The sequence below is a fragment of the Sus scrofa genome, chromosome 10 (assembly GCF_054392235.1).
Source record: "Sus scrofa isolate SSC_HxYL_T2T_F1_AM1 chromosome 10, Sscrofa_HxYL_maternal_Yorkshire_Landrace_v2.0, whole genome shotgun sequence".
NCBI classification, from domain to species: domain Eukaryota; kingdom Metazoa; phylum Chordata; class Mammalia; order Artiodactyla; family Suidae; genus Sus; species Sus scrofa.
The window spans coordinates 55,691,502-55,709,316 of record NC_139392.1 but is presented as its reverse complement, the minus strand read 5'-3'; the positions used below and the strand labels follow the sequence as shown (position 1 = coordinate 55,709,316).

Here is a 17,815-nt window from a genome sequence, read left to right as displayed (position 1 = left end):
AAATGAGCCCCCACTCCCAAAATAGAAAGAACTTTCCAGCTCACATACTGAAAGTTAAAAACTCCAAATGAAGAGGGACTCACGTCCTGTCCCAGTGGCTGTCTGACCCTCCCTCAAATGTCAACTTTACCGTCTTTACGGGGACCCCTTTCAATATTCACCGTGTTTACTATGACTACAAGAGCCCCCATCCCCGTTGATGCTCAAACAGCTCCTGAACTTGGAGGCAGGGTGGGAGTGCTAAGATCCTGCATTATGTCCTGCTCTTCTTCTCCTCCTCCCCCCCCCCGCCGTTTGTTAGGGCTGCACCCACAGCATATGGAAATTTCCAGGCTAGGGGTCAAATTGGAGCTATAGCCACCAGCCTACACCACAGCCACAGAAACATCAGATCCGAGCCACATCTGTGACCTACACCACAGCTCATGGCAACACCAGATCCTTAACCCACTGAATGAGGCCAGGGATCGAACCTGATCCTCATGGATGCTAGTCAGATCTGTTTCCGCTGAGCTGTGATGGGAACTCCTGTCCTGCTTTTTAAAAAGAAGCCATAAGTGGAGTTCCTACTGTGGCTCAACAGTATCAAACCCAACTAATATCCAGGAGAATTTAGGTTTGATCCCCAGCCTTGCTCAGTGGGTTAGGATGCACTGCTGCTGTGAGCTGTGGTGTAGGTCGCAGACATGGCTCAGGTCCTGTCTTGCTGTGGCTGTGGCACAGGCTGGCGGCTGTAGCTCCAGTTCAACGCCTAGCCTGGGAACCTCCATATGCCGAGAGTGAGGTCCTTAAAATAAAAAAATAAAAAGTAATTTTTAAAAAAGAAGCCATAAAAATGAAGCATTAAGAAGAGAGGTGCTAATAGTCACCTTGTTTCTGACTGGAAGAGGTTCCCTCTCATTTCCTCCTGCAGAGGCAGATGTTGTTAGGAAACGGTCGGTCAACCCCATTTCAAAGAATTCTAAGTTTGCAGCCATATCTCCACAACAGCTGACACACAGTGACATAGCACTTCCAAATCCAGGGCTTGCCTGTGGTGATGGAGCTTCACGGACTGTGTCACCACGAATTCTCTAGCACAAATGGTTATGTGCAGCACATTCTCTGAGCATTCTGCCCACATGACATGGGAAGCCCAGTTGTCTACAGCTTGTCTTACAGGAGTCTGGAGCCCCTCAGTGTACCCGAGGCACAGAGCCCCATCAGCAGAAATGACCCTGCAACCTGCCTTCCTTCTCCCTATCAAAACAGGCACCCACACTTTGTGCAATGCACAAAAATATCCAGAAGTCGCAGGAGTATGAAAAGGGAGATTAGTCATTCCCAGAATTTTGGACTTCATGAGCCATTCAAATTTCAGAGGCATTCAGGAAACTGAGAGAGCTAAGAAAACAAGGACATTTAAAAGCAACAACCTGGAGAGGCTGTGGAGAAAAAGGAACCCTATTACACTGTTGATGGGAATGTAAATTGGTGCAACCACTGTGGAAAACAGTCTGGAGATTCCTCAGAACACTAAAAACAGAACTACCATTTGATCCAGCAATCCCACTCCTGGGCATCTATCCAGAGAAAACCATGACTGGAAAAGACACATGTACTCAGATGTTCATTGCAGCACTATTTACAATAGCCAAGACATGGAAACAACCTAAATGTCCATCAACAGAAGAGTGGATCAAGAAGATGTGGTACATATACACAATGGAATATTACTCAGCCATTAAAAGGAATGAAATACCGGCATTTTTAGCAACATGGATGGACCTAGAAATTATCATGCTAAGTGAAGTCAGTCAGACAATGAGACACCAACATCAAATGCTTTCACTGACATGTGGAATCTGAAAAAAGGACAGAATGAACTTCTTTGCATAACATATACTGATTCACAGACTTTGAAAAACTTATGGTTTCCAAAGGAGACAGGCTGGGGGGTGGGGGGATGTGCTGGGTATTTGGGATGGAAATGCTATAAAATTGGGTTGTGATGATCACTATACAACTATAAATGTAACAAATTCATTTGTTAATATAAAAAAATTTAAAAAATAAAAGCAACAACCAAACACCACACACACACAGACATGCACAGCCCCTCTATCTTCTATCACTATCATTTCAAAAAGAGAAAAAAAATTCGGTGCTTCCCTTGCATTTCTGGTGTTGCCATGAGCTGTGCTGTAGCTTGCAGACTCGGCTCAGATCCTGCATTGCTGTGGTGTAGGTGGGCAGCTGCAGCTCCAATTCAATCCCTAGCCTGGGAACCTCCATATGTCACAGACGAGGCCCTAAAAAGCAAAAAGCAAGGGAGGAAGGAAGGCCGGCCAGCCAGCCAGAGGCTCAGAGTAAAAGACAATTCCTTCCTAAAGAAAAAAGAGAGTTAAATTTTCAGTTAATGACACATATACACACAGGGCTGGAGAAACAGGCAGATACACAAATATCCTCATTCTTCCTCCCTCCCTCCAAAGAGGAAAACCTTACTCTGGCTGCTCCAAGACCACCCCTGGGCACGGAAGCAGCATTAAACCTCCTACCTTGGCCCGTCTCAGCCTGGGAGCCCATCTCAGTGCAGGCCTACTGGGGCCAGCCTACTGGTCTCTGCTGGGCCCCCCCCTCCCCAGACCATCACTCCCCAGTCCCTATCACATTCTCCTTCCTAACTGGGCAGAAGAGCCCTGGGTGCCAGAGATCTTCTCTGCACGCCCTGCAAATCCCAGATGGCATTTTTGCCAACTCCGTCCCTCAAGAATAAACTCAACTTCCACCTGAAATGTGCTTCAAGGGGCTAAGCCTGTGCACACGCTGTGAGAAATGGCCAGGTTCTATTCTACTCAGTGAGGCGGGGTTCAGGAGCACATCACCCACGTACAAGAAAGTGAGGACCCGTGAGAAAGCACTATTCCTATAACAGCATTAAAACTGGAACGATTCCCAGAGAAGAAACACACATTTGTGACTATAAGACAGTACTCTGCAAATGAAAAAGAAAAATATTCCCCGCCCTTTAAACCAGTTACAGAGGAAAAGTTTGAGCCCCTACCTACAAACGATTCGCCCACCTGGTGAAGTGCTAGCCACTAGCTCCTACGAAAACCAAGCCCACCTTCAAGATGATGGCTCTCAGGATTCAACCTCCTCCCAAAAAATCACACATCTCATAGAGGCACATGGATTAGTAAGAGCCAGATCCTTCTAGGAAATAAACGGTCATGCATCTGATGTGCTTAAAAAAGAAGATAGTGGTAATTTGCACTGTTACACAATTTAATGAACAGGTAAGTGGAGTCAGGCAGTCCCAAGAAAATCAGAAAAAACAAGACACATAAGGCTTAAATACGCTTATTAGTGGAAAGCCCATTTCCTTCTCTTTTTCTTTCTTTTTCTTTTTGGTCTTTTTAGGGCTATACCTGTGGCATATGGAGGTTCCCAGGCTGGGAGTCCAATTGGAGCTGCAGCTGCCGGCCTACACCACAGCCACAGTAATGCCAGATCCGAGCCACGTCTGTGACCTACACTGCACCTGTCAATACCAGATCCTTAACCCCCTGAGCAAGGCCAGGGATGGAACCTTAATCCTCATGGATCTTAGTCGGGTTCTTAACCTGCTAAGCCACAATGGGAACTCCCAGAAGCCCATTTCTTAATCTGTGCAAGATGTTGAATTTTTTTAAACTTAAAAAGCAGCACTCTTGGGTCCTCCGCTTCTCTGTCAGCATTTATAGGAGGTCTCCAGAGCTTCTCACCAGGATACTCAAGGGCACAGATGCTCTTCCTCTGTGAGACACAAGCATCTGGCACAGAGTAGGTACTTAATGCATGTTTGTAGAAAAGGAAGAAAAAAAAGGTAACAGGAGGACGAAGCTGCTGTGAAGGCAGGTTTTTTGAATCTCCTGTTTATCACGCTGCAGGTTTTCCAACAAGCCCTCCCAGGGACTAATGGTGAGATGGCAGAGACGCCCAAAGCTTGATCAAGTGGTTTGCGCCACATAATTACATAAATCCCGCCCAGCTGCTTATCCTCCTACTGAGAAGAAATCGACAGGGTGTAAACGGTACTGAGAACAGCATTAAGAGGAAAGCCAAGCAGGTCTTGCCTTTTCATCCTGGTATAGCTTGTTGACGCTCTCCATCTGAAAGTTGTGGCTGGACTGGATTTTGTCCAGCTGCTCCCGCTGCTTTTCCAGCTCCCCTTGGAACTCGTTCTTTTTCATCTCCACGGCCCCGCGTTCTGCGGCTGCCCTGCGAACCCTGCCTTCCAGCTCCACGATCCGCGTCTGCAAGGACACCATGGCGTAAGGACCATGTCAAGGCATCCCCAGACCAGACCGCCCTGGCCCCCTCGGCAAGGACCACACCTGGGCCCAGAGTCAGCACTGAGTGTAGCCACAGTGTCCACTCACACACACTGTGTCTCCGGGGCTCAGTCTTTCAGGATAGTTGTGTAAAAGCCCCCAAAAGGTGATTCTAGAAAAATGGTGGAATTCACATCTTTGAGCATCTATGTCTTCACTGCATGACTCCATGGAAACACCACCACACCCCTCACAGGGATTTAGGGAGGCTTGAATGAGGCAGATACAGGCATACCTCATTTTATTGAGCAATGCATTTTTTTATGAATTGAAGGTCTGTGGCAACTCTGCAGGGAGCAAGTCTGCCAGCACTATTTTTCCCTGTTTTTTTTTTTTGGCTTTTGCTTTTTAGGGCCAAACTCGCAGCATATGAAAGTTCCCAGGCTAGGGGTCTAATCGGAGCTACAGCTGCTGGCCACAGCCACAGCCACACCAGATCCAAGCCGCGTCTGCAACCTACACCACAGCTCACAGCAATGCCAGATCCTTAATTCACCGAGCGAGGCCAGGGATCAAACCCATAACTTCATGGTTCCTAGTCGGATTCAGGTCTGCTGCACCACAATGGGAACTTCCAGCCAGAACTGTTTTTCCAAAGGCATTTGCTCATTTTGTGTCTCTGTGTCACATTTTGGTAGTCCTCACAACATTTCACACTTTTTCACTATTATTATATTTGTCATGATGATCTGCAGTCATGAGCTTTGAGGTTACTACTGTGACTCAGTGAAGGGATCTTTTAGCAGTAAAATATTTTTAAATTAAGGTATGTTTTTTCAGACATGACAGTATGGAACACTTAACAGACTACAGTACAGTGTAAATGCAACTTTACAGTGCAAATGTAACTTTTCATATGCTGGGAAAACAAAAAGCTCACATGACCTGCTATTGCATTACGTGCTTTATTGCAGCAGTCTGGAACTGAATTTGTGATATCGCCAAGGTCTACCTATACATAAAACACTTTATCTGAAGTGAGCGGGTGTTCAAATATTTAGTTTCCTTTTCCCCATTAACAGAGTGCTTAAACACTCCTTATGACACAATTCCTAAAAAGAGATTCGGTTCTCCAACACTAAGACCCCATCTGCCCAGAGAACAGGGGTCCAGTGGAAGCTCAGACAAGAGCACCACACCTGCACGGAGCTAAGCCTGAGAGGAGGACAACACACTTCTATGGGTTGGGCTTCCATGGCTAAGAGCGCACACCCACCCATCAGGAAGACTTGGTGGCAATTCCACCTCTCCTCTCCTTGCACTAATCTCTCCAAGTCTTAGTCTGCTCACCTCTGAAACAGGGACCATAAGGTCCCAACCGGTTAAGAGGCTGTGTACAAAAGAAGATAATGAATGGGAGTTCCCCCCTTGTCGCTCAGTGGGTTATGAACCCAACTAGTATCCATGAAGATGCAGGTTCAAGCCCTGGCCTCGCTCAGTGGGTTAAGGATCTGAGAGCTGTGGTGTAGGTTACAGACACAGCTCAGATCTGGTGTGGCTGTGGCTCCAATTTGACCCCTAGCCTGGGAACTTCCATATGCCGCACCTGCAGTCCAAAAAGGAAAAAAAAAAAAAAAAAAAAAAAGACAATGACTGCCATGTACTGGTAAAGAAAAATTATTCTGATCCTTGATAAAATGGTAAGGAAATTTTTATTCAAGACTCTACTGCAAATGCAGCATGACTACTGCCATCACAGGGAGACACTCTGCTCAACTCTGAGTACAGCAAAGCCTGCTGAGGGTGTAGAGTCAACAAGCAGGGGGTGGGGTCAGTGGGTGGAACAGTACTAAGAGTAGGGGGATTCCTGCTAAGCTGGCCTAACAGGACTCTTGCTACAGGCAGGTGGGCCCAGGGTGAGACATCAAAGATAAAGGATGAGTAGCTTGATCAGAGGGGGAAGGATGAGTTTAGTGGCATTCCTTGCTGAGCCTGGGCCGGGCAGGCCAAAATCAGGATGGATGGAGGCGGGGGCGAGGGTGGCAAGGGACAGAGTCCTAGTTATGTGGTGGGCTCCATGGAGCCTGACTGAACTGTAGCCAGGAAGAGCCCCTGTCACTGCTTGGCACTGCCCGACCCACCCTGGTCAGCAAAAATGGGAAAGCTAAACCTGCTATCATCAGTAAATGCTGGTGATGCAGACAGGTACCTCTAAAAACACACTTCTCACACCTGTTACCCAAGTGCAGTGCCAAAGCCACTCTTTAATATCGAGTGTGGCCCAGAGGAGCACAACGGGTTGGAGACGGTGCATCGCGGGTGGTATAAACTGTCTTTCCAGAATAGGCCCGAAAGGCTTGACTAAAAAAATCATTAGCCCACATGAAGAGCATCGAGGGACTTCCTGGCAGCAATCCTAAGTCATAAGGGGGTCTTCTCCCACCCAAGAGCACGGCTGGTGTGAGGTCAGCCCCGGGGCTGGGTGTGGGGCCATATAGAGCCTCCAACACACATGACTCTGCCCACACCAGCCACTGAGCACACACCTCGGGTGGCAATAACAGAAAACCCCTGGGGCCCCACCACCCAGCAGCTTCAAATGCTCCATGACATCCACACAGACAGGACAAATAGGACACCTGGAGGTCCACGCTCCGGGAGCTCGCAATCCAGTAGTTGAAGCCCAGGACGATGATACAGGCCACCAGGGCGGCCAGCACGAGGGGCGGCGACTTCATGCTCCGACGCCCGTTGCCCAATCCCATCATCTCAAAGGCCGGCTGAGGACTCTGCCAAATCAAAACAAACACACAGGCCTCAGGACCAGGAGTAACCATGCCCCAAGCATGCCGTCAACCCCCTCCCCCCCATCACAACAGGAAGGCGTCCTGCAAAGCTGTGAGTGAAGAACGCGCAAGCAGCACACCCAGAGCCAGGGGCCTGGGCCCTGGGCAGGGTGGCCAGATCCCCGGGGACAGGCTTGTGGGAGTGAGTCCCATGCCAGGAACCCATCACCCAGCAGCCGAGACCTGGGCAGGTAAGAACTTCTCACACTGCAGCTTTCTCGCCTGTAAAATGGGGATGACGGCAGTTTCTATCTCCCAGCACAGGCTGAGAAATCACCCCTGTAGAAGCAAAAGCAAACGTTAGGGCCGCTGCATCACACAAGACAGACACCAGTTCTCATTATCCCCCAAAGAAGCCTTTCTGATCGATTCCTAAGAAAGTAAGGTTTGGGGGTTTTTTTGGCTTTGGTGTTTTTTACCGTGGTGACCGAATTATCAACAACACCCTGGTACAGTGTTTCTGGAGCCAAGCAGGAAGGCCTCCTGTGGGGGGTGAGGTCAGCACGGGCGGGGCCCTGCGCTGGGAAGGGGCCCTGGGGCAGAGCCGAGCCACACGCCCTGGCGTCCTCTGAACACTGCTCTCCAGCTTCTGTGCAGCACAGCAGACTGAGGAAGGGGCTTCAAGGGCTGCCCAGAGCATCAAGCTCCTTACAAGAAACACAAAGACAAGAAAGGAGCTGTGTTTTGCTCATGGACTTCAACCCCAGCCTAGGTCTGGCGGGGCCCTGGCGCGGGTCAGCAAGGACAAGGGAGGCCCGCTTCTCTCGATGGCTCTGGCTGAGCCAGATCAAACAGGATCTCATCAGAGGGAGGGCAGCACACACGATATACACAATCAACAGCCTCTCTGAGAACAGATATGCTTTGGTGCCAAGTGTGGCCTGCAGCGGAGGAGGTGAGGGAGCGGGAAACAGAGCGAGAAGGTGGAAGAGAGACCAGCAAGGACTCAGCCTTGACGTAAAGGAGAACAGGGGAGAGCTGACAGAGCAGCTCCCACCCGATGGTACCCCAAAGTGGGCCCCTGGGACACATCCTCTCCCGAGGTACCAGTGTGGGAGCCCTGCATGGGGATGCACAAGCAATTTAGTTGAATCACCTAGAACGAAGCACCTCTGGAGTTCTCGTTGTGGCTCACCAGGTTAAGAATCTGTCTAGTGGAGTTTTCTGTCATGACTAGTAACCATGAGGATGCAGGTTCAATCCCAGCCTCGCTCAGTGGGCTAAGGATACGGCATTGCCATGAGCTGTGGGGAAGGCTGGCAGCAGCAGCTCTGATTCAACCACCAGCCTGGGAAATTCCATGGGTGGAGCCATTTAAAAAAAACCAATAAAATAAAAAGTAATCAATCCTGAGCCTCTTTTATTGCTTCTGGATTTTGTTTACATTTAAGAAACACATTTCCAAGAATGGAGCTCACCTTATCTCATAAAAGCAACAAAGTTACAACCAACTGCTGAACAACCTTCAACAAAATAGACCCCAAACTATCAAAAGAGATATCCTACTCCAGAAGACAGAGAGGAGGCCACACTGAGACAGTAGGAGGGATGATTACCTGATATAAGGAACCCCATACCCAGCAGGGTGAGAGGCCCACAGACTGGAAAGTAACTACATTGCAGAAGTTCACCCAAGGGAGTGAGAGTTCTGAGCCCCACATCAGGTCCCCACGCCTGGGGATCTGGCATAGGGAGAAGGAACCCCCAGAGCATCTGGCGTTGAGGGCCAGTGGGGCTTGTGTGCAGGAGCTCCTTGGACTGGGGGAAATGGAGACCCCACTCCTGAAAGGCACACATAGGCTTTCAGGAGCACTGGGTCCCAAGGCAAAGCAGAGACTCCATAGGAATCTTGGTCAGACCTGACTGCAGTTCTGGGAGAATCTCCTGGGAAAACAGGGGGTGGTTGTGGCTCATTGTGGGGGAAGGACATTAATGCAAAGGTCTCAGGAATGATCAACAGTGTGCATTTCTCTGGAGGTGGCCATTTTGGAAAAATCTGACCCCACCCATCAGGGCTGAGAAGTCCCAGTCCAAACAATAAACTAGGTGGGAACAAAGCCTCACCCATTAGCAAACAGACTGCCTAAAGACCCCACCCCCCCACAGGCATTGAGCCACCTCTAATCACACCCAAAGCCCCGTCCACCCACCAGAAGCTTAAGAATCAGCTTCACCTACCAGTGGGCAGGCACAGTCCCTCCCATCAGGAAGCCTGCAGCAAGGCCCCACACCAACTTCAGCCACAAGGAGAGCAGACATCAGAAGCAAGAACAGGCTACAACCCTACTGTCTGCATAAAGGAGACCACACCACAAATCGATACAAAATGAAAAGGCAGAAAGAATTATGACTCAGATAGGAATGAGGAAAAAAAAAAAAAGCAGCTAAGTCATCTGGAGATTACAAACTTCCATGAAAAACAATTTAGACTAATGATAGTAAAGATGATTCAAGATCTTAGAAATAAACTGGAGGCAAAAACTGGAGGCGAAGATGGATAAATTACAAGAAACACTGAGCAAAGAAATAGATTTAAGGATTAAGCAAGCAGAGTTGCAAAATACAATAACTGAAATAAAAATTGACTAGAAGCAGGGGAATTCCCATTGTGGCTCAGTGGTTAAGGAATCTGACTAGGACCCATGATGTTGCAGGTTTGATCCCTGGCCTTGCTCAGTGGGTTAAGGATCCGGCGTTGCCATGAGCTGTGGTGTAGGTCGCAGACACGGCTCAGATCCCACATCACTGTGGCCCTGGTGTAGGCCAGCGGCTACAGCTCCAATTAGACCCCTAGCCTGGGAACATCCACATGCTGCAGGAGCGGCCCTAGAACAGGCAAAAAGACAAAAAAAAAAAAAAAAAATTCACTAGAAGCAAACAACAGCAGAATACAGGAGACAGAAGAATGAATAAGCCAGGTGGAGGACAGACTAGTGGAAATCACTGATGCAAAAAGAGAAAAAAGACTGAAATAAAGACAGTCGAAGAGAACTCTCAGACAACATTAAACACACCAATGTCCATATTATAGGGATGCCAGAAAGAAAAGAGAGAGAGAAAGGGCCAGAGAAAATATTAAGAGATAATAGCTAAAACCTTCCCTAACATGGGAAAGGAATCACCTGCTGAAACCCAGGAAGCACAAACAAGTACCATATAAAATAAATCCAAGGAGGAACACACTGAGACACATATTAATCAAACTGACCAAATTTAAAAACAAAAAGAAAATACTGAAAGCAGCCAGGGAAAAGAAACAAATAACAAACAAGGGAACTGCCATAAGGTTATCAGCTGATTTTTCAGCAGAAACTCTGCAGGCCAGAAGGGAGTGGCACGATATACATACAAGTGATGAGAGGAAAAAACCTCCAAGATTACTCCACCCAGCAAGGCTCTCATTTAGATTTGAAAGAGAAATTGAAAGCTTTATAGACAAGCAAAAGCTAAGAGAATTCAGCACCACTAAACCAGTTTTACAACAAATACTGAAGGAACTTCTCTAGATGGAAAAGGCCACAACGAGAAACAAAAATATTGCAAATGACAAAGCCCACCAGTAAAGGCATATGTAAAGATAGAAACCGTCCACACACAAATATGCTACCAAAACCAGAAATTGTAAGAAGAGGAAGATACAACTGCCGAATACTGGAGATCCACTTGCCATTAAGAGACCAACAACTTGAAACAATCTTGCATATATACAGACGCCTATATCAAAATTTCGTGGTAACTGCAAACCAAAAATCTACAATAGCTACATATGCAAGTAAGAAAAAGCAATCCAAACACAACACTAAAGATAGTCATCAAACCACAAGAGAACAAGAGAAGAAGGTAAGAAAAAAGACCCACAAAAACAAATCCAGAACAGTTAATAAAATGGCAATAAGAACATATATAGCAATAATTACCTTAAATGTAAATCGACCAAATGCCCCAACCAAAAAAACAGACTGGCTGAATGGATACAAAAACAAGACCATATATATATATATACTGTCTACAAGAGATCCACTTCAATTCTAGGGACACATACAAATTGAAAGTGAGAAGATGAAAGAAAACATTCCATGCAAACGGGATCAAAAGAAAGCTGGAGTAGGAGTTCCCGTCGTGGCGCAGTGGTTAATGAATCCGACTAGGAACCATGAGGTTGCGGGTTCGGTCCCTGCCCTTGCTCAGTGGGTTAACGATCCGGCGTTGCCGTGAGCTGTGGTGTAGGTTGCAGATGCGGCTCGGATCCTGCGTTGCTGTGGCTCTGGCATAGGCCGGTGGCTACAGCTCTGATTCGACCCCTAGCCTGGGAACCTCCATATGCCGCGGGAGCGGCCCAAGAAATAGCAACAACAGCAACAACAACAACAGACAAAAAAAGACAAAAGACAAAAAAAAAAAAAAAAAAGAAAGCTGGAGTAGCAAAACTCATATCAGACAAAATAGACCTTAAAATAAAGGAAGGACATTACATAATGATCAAAAAATCAATCCAAGAAGATATAATAATTGTAAACATATATGCACCCAACATAGGATCACCTCAATATATACGATAACGGCTAACAACCTTAAAAGGAGAAATTGACAATAACACAATAATAGTGTAGGACCTTAGGACCTTAACAACCCACTTACACCAATGGACAGATCATCCAGACAGAAAACCAACATGGAAACACAGGCCTTAAATGATGCATTAGACCAGATGGGCTTAATAGATATTTATAGAACATTCTGTCCAATCAGTGTGATACATCACATTAACAAACTTAAGAATAAAAACCATATGAGTCTCTCAATAGATGCAGAAAAAAGCCTTTGACAAAATCCAACACCCATTTCTGATTAAAAAAGAAAAAAAAAAAAAAAAAAAACTCCACAAAGTGGGCACAGAGAGAACCTACCTCAACATAATAAAGGCCATATATGATAAACCCACAGCTAACATCATTCTCAATGGTGAAAAGCTGAAAGAATTCCCACTAAGATCAGGAACAAGACAAGGATGTCTGCTTTCACCACCATTATTCAACATAGTTTTGCAAGTCCTAGACACTGCAATCAGAGAAGAAAAAGAAATAAAAGAATCCAAATTGGATAGGAAGAAGTACAACTATCACTGTTTGCAGATGATAAAAAAGCCTAAAGACACTACAAGAAGAAAACTGTTAGAGCTCATCAATGACTTTGGTGAAGTTGCAGCACACGAAATTAATACACAGAAATCAGCGGCATTTCTATATACTAACAGTGAAAGATCAAAAAGAGAAATTTGGGAAATGATCCCATTTACGATTGCATCAAAAAGAATAAAATACCTAGGAATAAACCTTCCTAAAGAGACAAAAGACCTGTACTCTGAAAACTATAAGACACTGATGAAAGAAATCAAAGACAACACAGATGAAAAGACAGACCATGCTCTTGGATTGGAACAATCAATATTGTCAAAATGACTACACTACCAAAGGCAATCTACAGATTCAATGCAATCCCTATCAAATTACCAAGGACATTTCTCACAGAACTAGAACAAAATATTTTAAAGTTCGTTTGGAGGCACAAAAGACCTAGAGTAGCCAAAGCTATCCTGAGAAAGAAACATGGAGCAGAGGAAGCAGGCTCCCTACTTCAGACTATGCCACAAAACTACAGTCATCAAAAGAGTATGGTGCTGGCACAAAAACAGAAACATACATCAGTGGAAAAGGATAGAAAGCCCAGAGTTAAACCCACACACCTACAGTCAACTAATCTATGACAAAAGAGGCAAGAATATACAATGGAGAAAAGACAGTCCCTTCAATAAGTGGTGCTAGGAAAAATGGATGGCTACATATAAAAGAACGAAATTAGAACAATCCTAACATCATGCACAAAAATAAACTCAAAATGGATTAAAGACCTAAATATAAGACCAGATACTATAAAACTCTTAGAGGAAAACATAGGCTGAACACTCTCTGACATAAACCACAGCAATATCCTCTCAGATCCACCGCTAAGAGTGATGAAAATAAAAACAAAAAATAAACAAATGGGACTTTGTTAAACTTAAAAGTTTTTGCATAGCAAAGGAAGTCCTAAACAAAATAAAAAGACAACTCACAGAATGGGAGAAAATATTTGAAAATGGAACAACTGACAAGGGATTAATCTTCAAAATACTGAACAACCTCCTGCAGCTCAATGCCAAAAAAACAAACAACCCCATGAAAAAATGGGCAGAAGATCTAAATAGACAATTCATTCTCCAAAGAAAACATATAGATGGCCAAAAAAACACATGAAAAGATGTTCAACATCACTAGTTATTAGAAAAATGTAAATTAAAATTACTATGAGGAACCACCCTTACACCAGCCAGAACAGCCATCATCAAAAAGTCTACAATCAATAAATGCTACAGAGGATGTGGAGAAAAGGGAACGCTCTTATACACTGTTGGTGGGAACGTAAATCGGTGCAACCACTATGGAAAACAGTATGGAGATTCCTCAAAAACCTAAAAATATAATTACCATTTGATCCAGCAACCCGACTCCTGGGCATCTATCCATAAAAAACCACGACTCAAAAAGATACACATACCCCAATATCACTGCAGCACTATATACAATAGCCAAGACATGGAAACCACCTAAATGTCCATCGACAGAAGAATGGATAAAGAAGATGTGGTACATATACACAGTGGAATATTAGCCCTAAAAAGGAATGAAATAATGGCATTTGCAGCAACATGGATGGACCTAGCAATTACGCTAAGTGAAATTAGACAGTGAGACACAAACGTCATATGCTATCACTTATATGCAGAATCTAAAATGTTCTCTTGGTGACTCAGAGGATAATGAATCCGAATAGGATCGATCCATGAGGATGCAGGTTCAATCCCTGACCTTGCTCAGTGGGTTAACGATCTGGTGTTGCCATGAGCTGTGCTGTAGTTCACAGACATGGCTCAGATCTCATGTTGCTGTGGCTGTAGCATAGGCCAGCAGCTGTAGCTCTGATTCGACCCCTAGCCTGGGAACCTCCATATGCTGCGAATGCGGCAAAAAAAAAAAACTAAAAAATTTAAAAAGAATACAATGAACTTCTTTGCAGAACATAAAGTGACTCACAGACTTTGAAAAACTTATGGTTCCCAGAGGAAGACAGGTTGCGGAAAGAAGTATGGGCTGGGGTTGTGAATGGAAATGTAAAATCGGGTTCTGATGATGGCTGTACAATTATAAATATAATACATTGAGTTAAAAAAATAAGAAACACATTTCCCACCCTAGGTAACACATTTCCTACTCTAAGTTTAGAAATACTGGAGTTGCCATCGTGGCGCAGTGGTTAACGAATCCGACTAGGAACCATGAGGTTGTGGGTTCGGTCCCTGCCCTTGCTCAGTGGGTTAACGATCTGGCGTTGCCGCGAGCTGTGGTGTAGGTCGTAGACATGGCTCGGATCCTGTGTTGCTGTGGCTCTGGCGTAGGCCAGCGGCTACAGCTCCGATTCGACCCCTAGCCTGGGAACCTCCATATGCCATGGGAGCGGCCCAAAGAAATAGCAAAAAGACAAAAAAAAAAAAAAGAAAAGAAATACATATACCCATATCTCCTCTCAACATATCTATGCTCTCGTATTTCAATCTTTCATCCACTTGGAATTCCTTTTTGACGTAAGGTCATAGAAGGATTTCAACTTTTTTTCTGGAATGATAGCCAGTTCTTCCAGCATCCTTTATTGAATAATCTGGATCTCCTTAGGGCTTTGGAAGGCCATCTTTCCCATATGCTTAATCCCCTAACAATCAACCTTTAGATGACTGTTGACCTTGACTTTTTTGTTATTCCTGCCAGGGAAAGTTAGGGTGGGGGCACTATAACTCTGAATACAATATAATTCAATTCTCATCTCACAGAAGTGTACAGATGATCATTTCACATTCTCTGTTAGCCAGTCAATAAAAAATTTAACAAGCAACTACTATGGAGCAGGTGCTATGCTAACACCAGGAAGCCTAGGGCAGTGTTCAGAGAACTCTGGAAGCAGAAGCCGGGTCCGATCCTGGTTCTACCTCTTAAGAGTCCTAGGACCCATGTGTGCCTCCCAGCCTTCCTCACAGGGTTATTATGAGGAATAGATGAGCTAAGAATGAGCAGTGCTTAGAGCCACAACTGGCACGTGGTAATTGCTTGAGAGATGTTGACTATTATTACTAGAGATGGAAAGATGAATAACAATTCACTTCCAGATCTGGTCTTTTTCCCATAAGAAAACACTGCTGAATATTTCCCTGCCTCCATCACTCTACCTTAGGAGAACCTAAGGCATCTGTGTTCCTGCCAGTGGAAGCAGCAGTAACTGCCGTCACCTGGGAAGGACTGGTGGATGCCACCGCAGCCCTAGGCACCCCAGACCAGGACCAGATTATGTAAAAGGGCAGTTCCAGAAAGCTGAATATGAGTAGTCTCAAAAGCCCCTTGCTCTGACCCGGCACTTTGCCACCAGGGACAGTGTGTGGCCCCCCCTGGGCTCCCAATGGACAGAGGGCTGCCCAAGTGGAAGATGACCAAGTGGGCCTTTGGGGGCTGCAATGTGTCTCTCCACCACCTTCTAGGACTGCAGGAACCCTGCTGCTGATGCCGGCAGAGACACAGGTGGGAACCTCCAAAGCCTGAAGAAGACAGGGCAGGGCTGCAGAGCCAGAGTTCATGGCTGTCCTCCAAGGCTCTCCTCTTCTCCACCTCGGGATTCAAGGGAACCCAGGGCTGATGGAAGTGGGTGGGAGACAGACGGTGTCAGACAGATTAACAGTCATCATTTCAGCTTCGGCATGTGTTTGCTCTCATATCTGATTCTAGACACCTGACACACTGAAAAAGATTAACCTAAATCAGCTAAACTCTGTGAAATTCCAGGCTTTCCTGAACTGAAAGGGAGCAGTATATGTCTGCATGAAAAGGCTCTTGGTAAGTTGGGAGAGTCATTAAAAAACTGCAGATTCTTGGAGCTCCCGCTGTGACTCAGCAGTAAGAAATCTGACTAGTATCCATGAGGACATGGGGTCGATCCCTGGCCTTGCTCAGTGGGTTAAGGATCTGGCATTGCTGTGCGCTATGGTGTAGGTCACAGACGCAGCTCTGATCCTGCGTGGCTGTGGCATAGGCTGGCAGCTCCAATTCGAACCCTAGCCTGGGTGTGGCCCTAAAAAGCAAAAAAAAAACAAAAAACCCTGCGGATTCTTTCTACTAATTTATAAAAATCAATCTACTGGTTAAAATTACTGTTTGCTTATAAGACCAAAAAAAAATTTTTTTACAACAGAACAGAGACCTCTAATTACTTTAAGAAAAAAAAAAAAAAAAAACCCTATGAAAATGGGCAACCAGCCAAATGCCCAAGTCCCTTGAACCTCCTAGTTAAATAATTTTTTCCATTTCCTCATTTTCACATAGAGGTTTTTTAATCATATAGGCAAACATACATGAGCAATCAAATCAGATTAGCTTGTTTGACCCATGTCATCACCACAGGAACAATACAGCTTCTCCAAACAGTAGGGGAGCCACACCTTGATTTGCTCTCAGAGGAAATGGCCTCCCCAGGACGGAGGAAGCCCAGAGCCGGAGGTGGCCTGCAGAGTTCAGAAGCCACCGCAGTGAGCAAACAGACCGAGAAATGCTGGTAACCAAGGCCTTCAGACCCCACTCAGCGCCGAGGTCTCTGAAGGTCTCGGTCCCCAACATTTTTTTAGACAGTCTAAGCCATCCCAAGAATGTCTCCGAAGCAGGGGACAGCACACCAAGGCCCAGAGGCCACCGGTGGTGCATTTGGTAGTTAAGGCTGGGTGGAAGACAGCCATGCCCAGCCCTTGAGATACTCTGCCCCACAGCTGCTTCCTGGCTACAGGGCAGAACGGAACAGTTGAGTCAGAGATCTCCCGGTAAGGTTATTCTGACAACATAACCAGTTCAGGTATTTATTAGCTAGCCCCTTAGGGAAAGTGTGTCAACTCCTGCTCTAAACCACAAGAGTTAAAAGACAAGTCCACTGCGTTCTCCTTAAATTGCTTTTAAATCAACCTAGAAAGTACAGAGTCCCCTCCTCTCACTTTCCCAACCCTCAATTTTTCCTCAGTTCTAGAAACTAATGGTTTAGAAGGAAAAAACCTTCACAGCATGATCACTATAGTGTGTATATATATATATATATATAGTCTTTTTGTCTTTTCAGGGCCTCACCCGCGGCATATGAAGGTTCCAAGGCTAGGGGTCTAATCGGAGCTGTAGACACCAACCTACACCAGAGCCACAGCCACGCCAGATCTGAGCTATGTCTGCAACCTACACCATAGCTCTCAGCAACACCAGATCCTCGACCCACTGAGAGAGGCCAGGGATCGAACCCGAAACCCCATGGTTCCTAGTCGGATTCCTTAACCCCTGCACCATGACAGGAACTTTTTTTTTTTCTTTATACTCCATATTTGAAAGTTGCTAGGAGAGCAGATCTGAAAAGTTCTCATTTCAAGAAAAAGCTTTTTCGGAGTTCCCGTCGTGGCTCAGTGGTTAACGAATCCAACTAGGAACCATGAGGTTGTGCCTTTGATCCCTGGCCTTGCTCAGTGGGTTAAGGATCCGGTGTTGCCATGAGCTGTGGTGTAGGTCA

The 17,815-nt window shown here is 45.7% G+C and overlaps 1 protein-coding gene across 9 annotated transcripts in view; it reads right to left on the bottom strand.

The window, feature by feature from the left end:
* GOLM1 (golgi membrane protein 1) overlaps positions 1 to 17,815 on the bottom strand; it is a 101,330-nt gene that overhangs the window by 74,156 nt on the left and 9,359 nt on the right. For 7 of the 9 annotated variants that reach the window (XR_014817739.1, XM_084979786.1, XM_084979787.1 and 4 more), the window contains exons 2-3: positions 6,938 to 7,087; positions 4,101 to 4,280 (exon numbers count right to left, since the gene is read on the bottom strand). Coding sequence is in view for 8 of the 9 variants with exons in the window: in XM_084979786.1 (XP_084835912.1) it covers positions 4,101 to 4,280; positions 6,938 to 7,066 (309 nt within the window). In the remaining variant the exon portion in view is untranslated. Of the gene's footprint in view, positions 1 to 4,100; positions 4,281 to 6,937; positions 7,088 to 7,366; positions 7,418 to 17,815 lie in introns of those variants that run through there. The other 2 variants (XM_084979783.1, XM_084979785.1) reach the window with 1 other exon arrangement.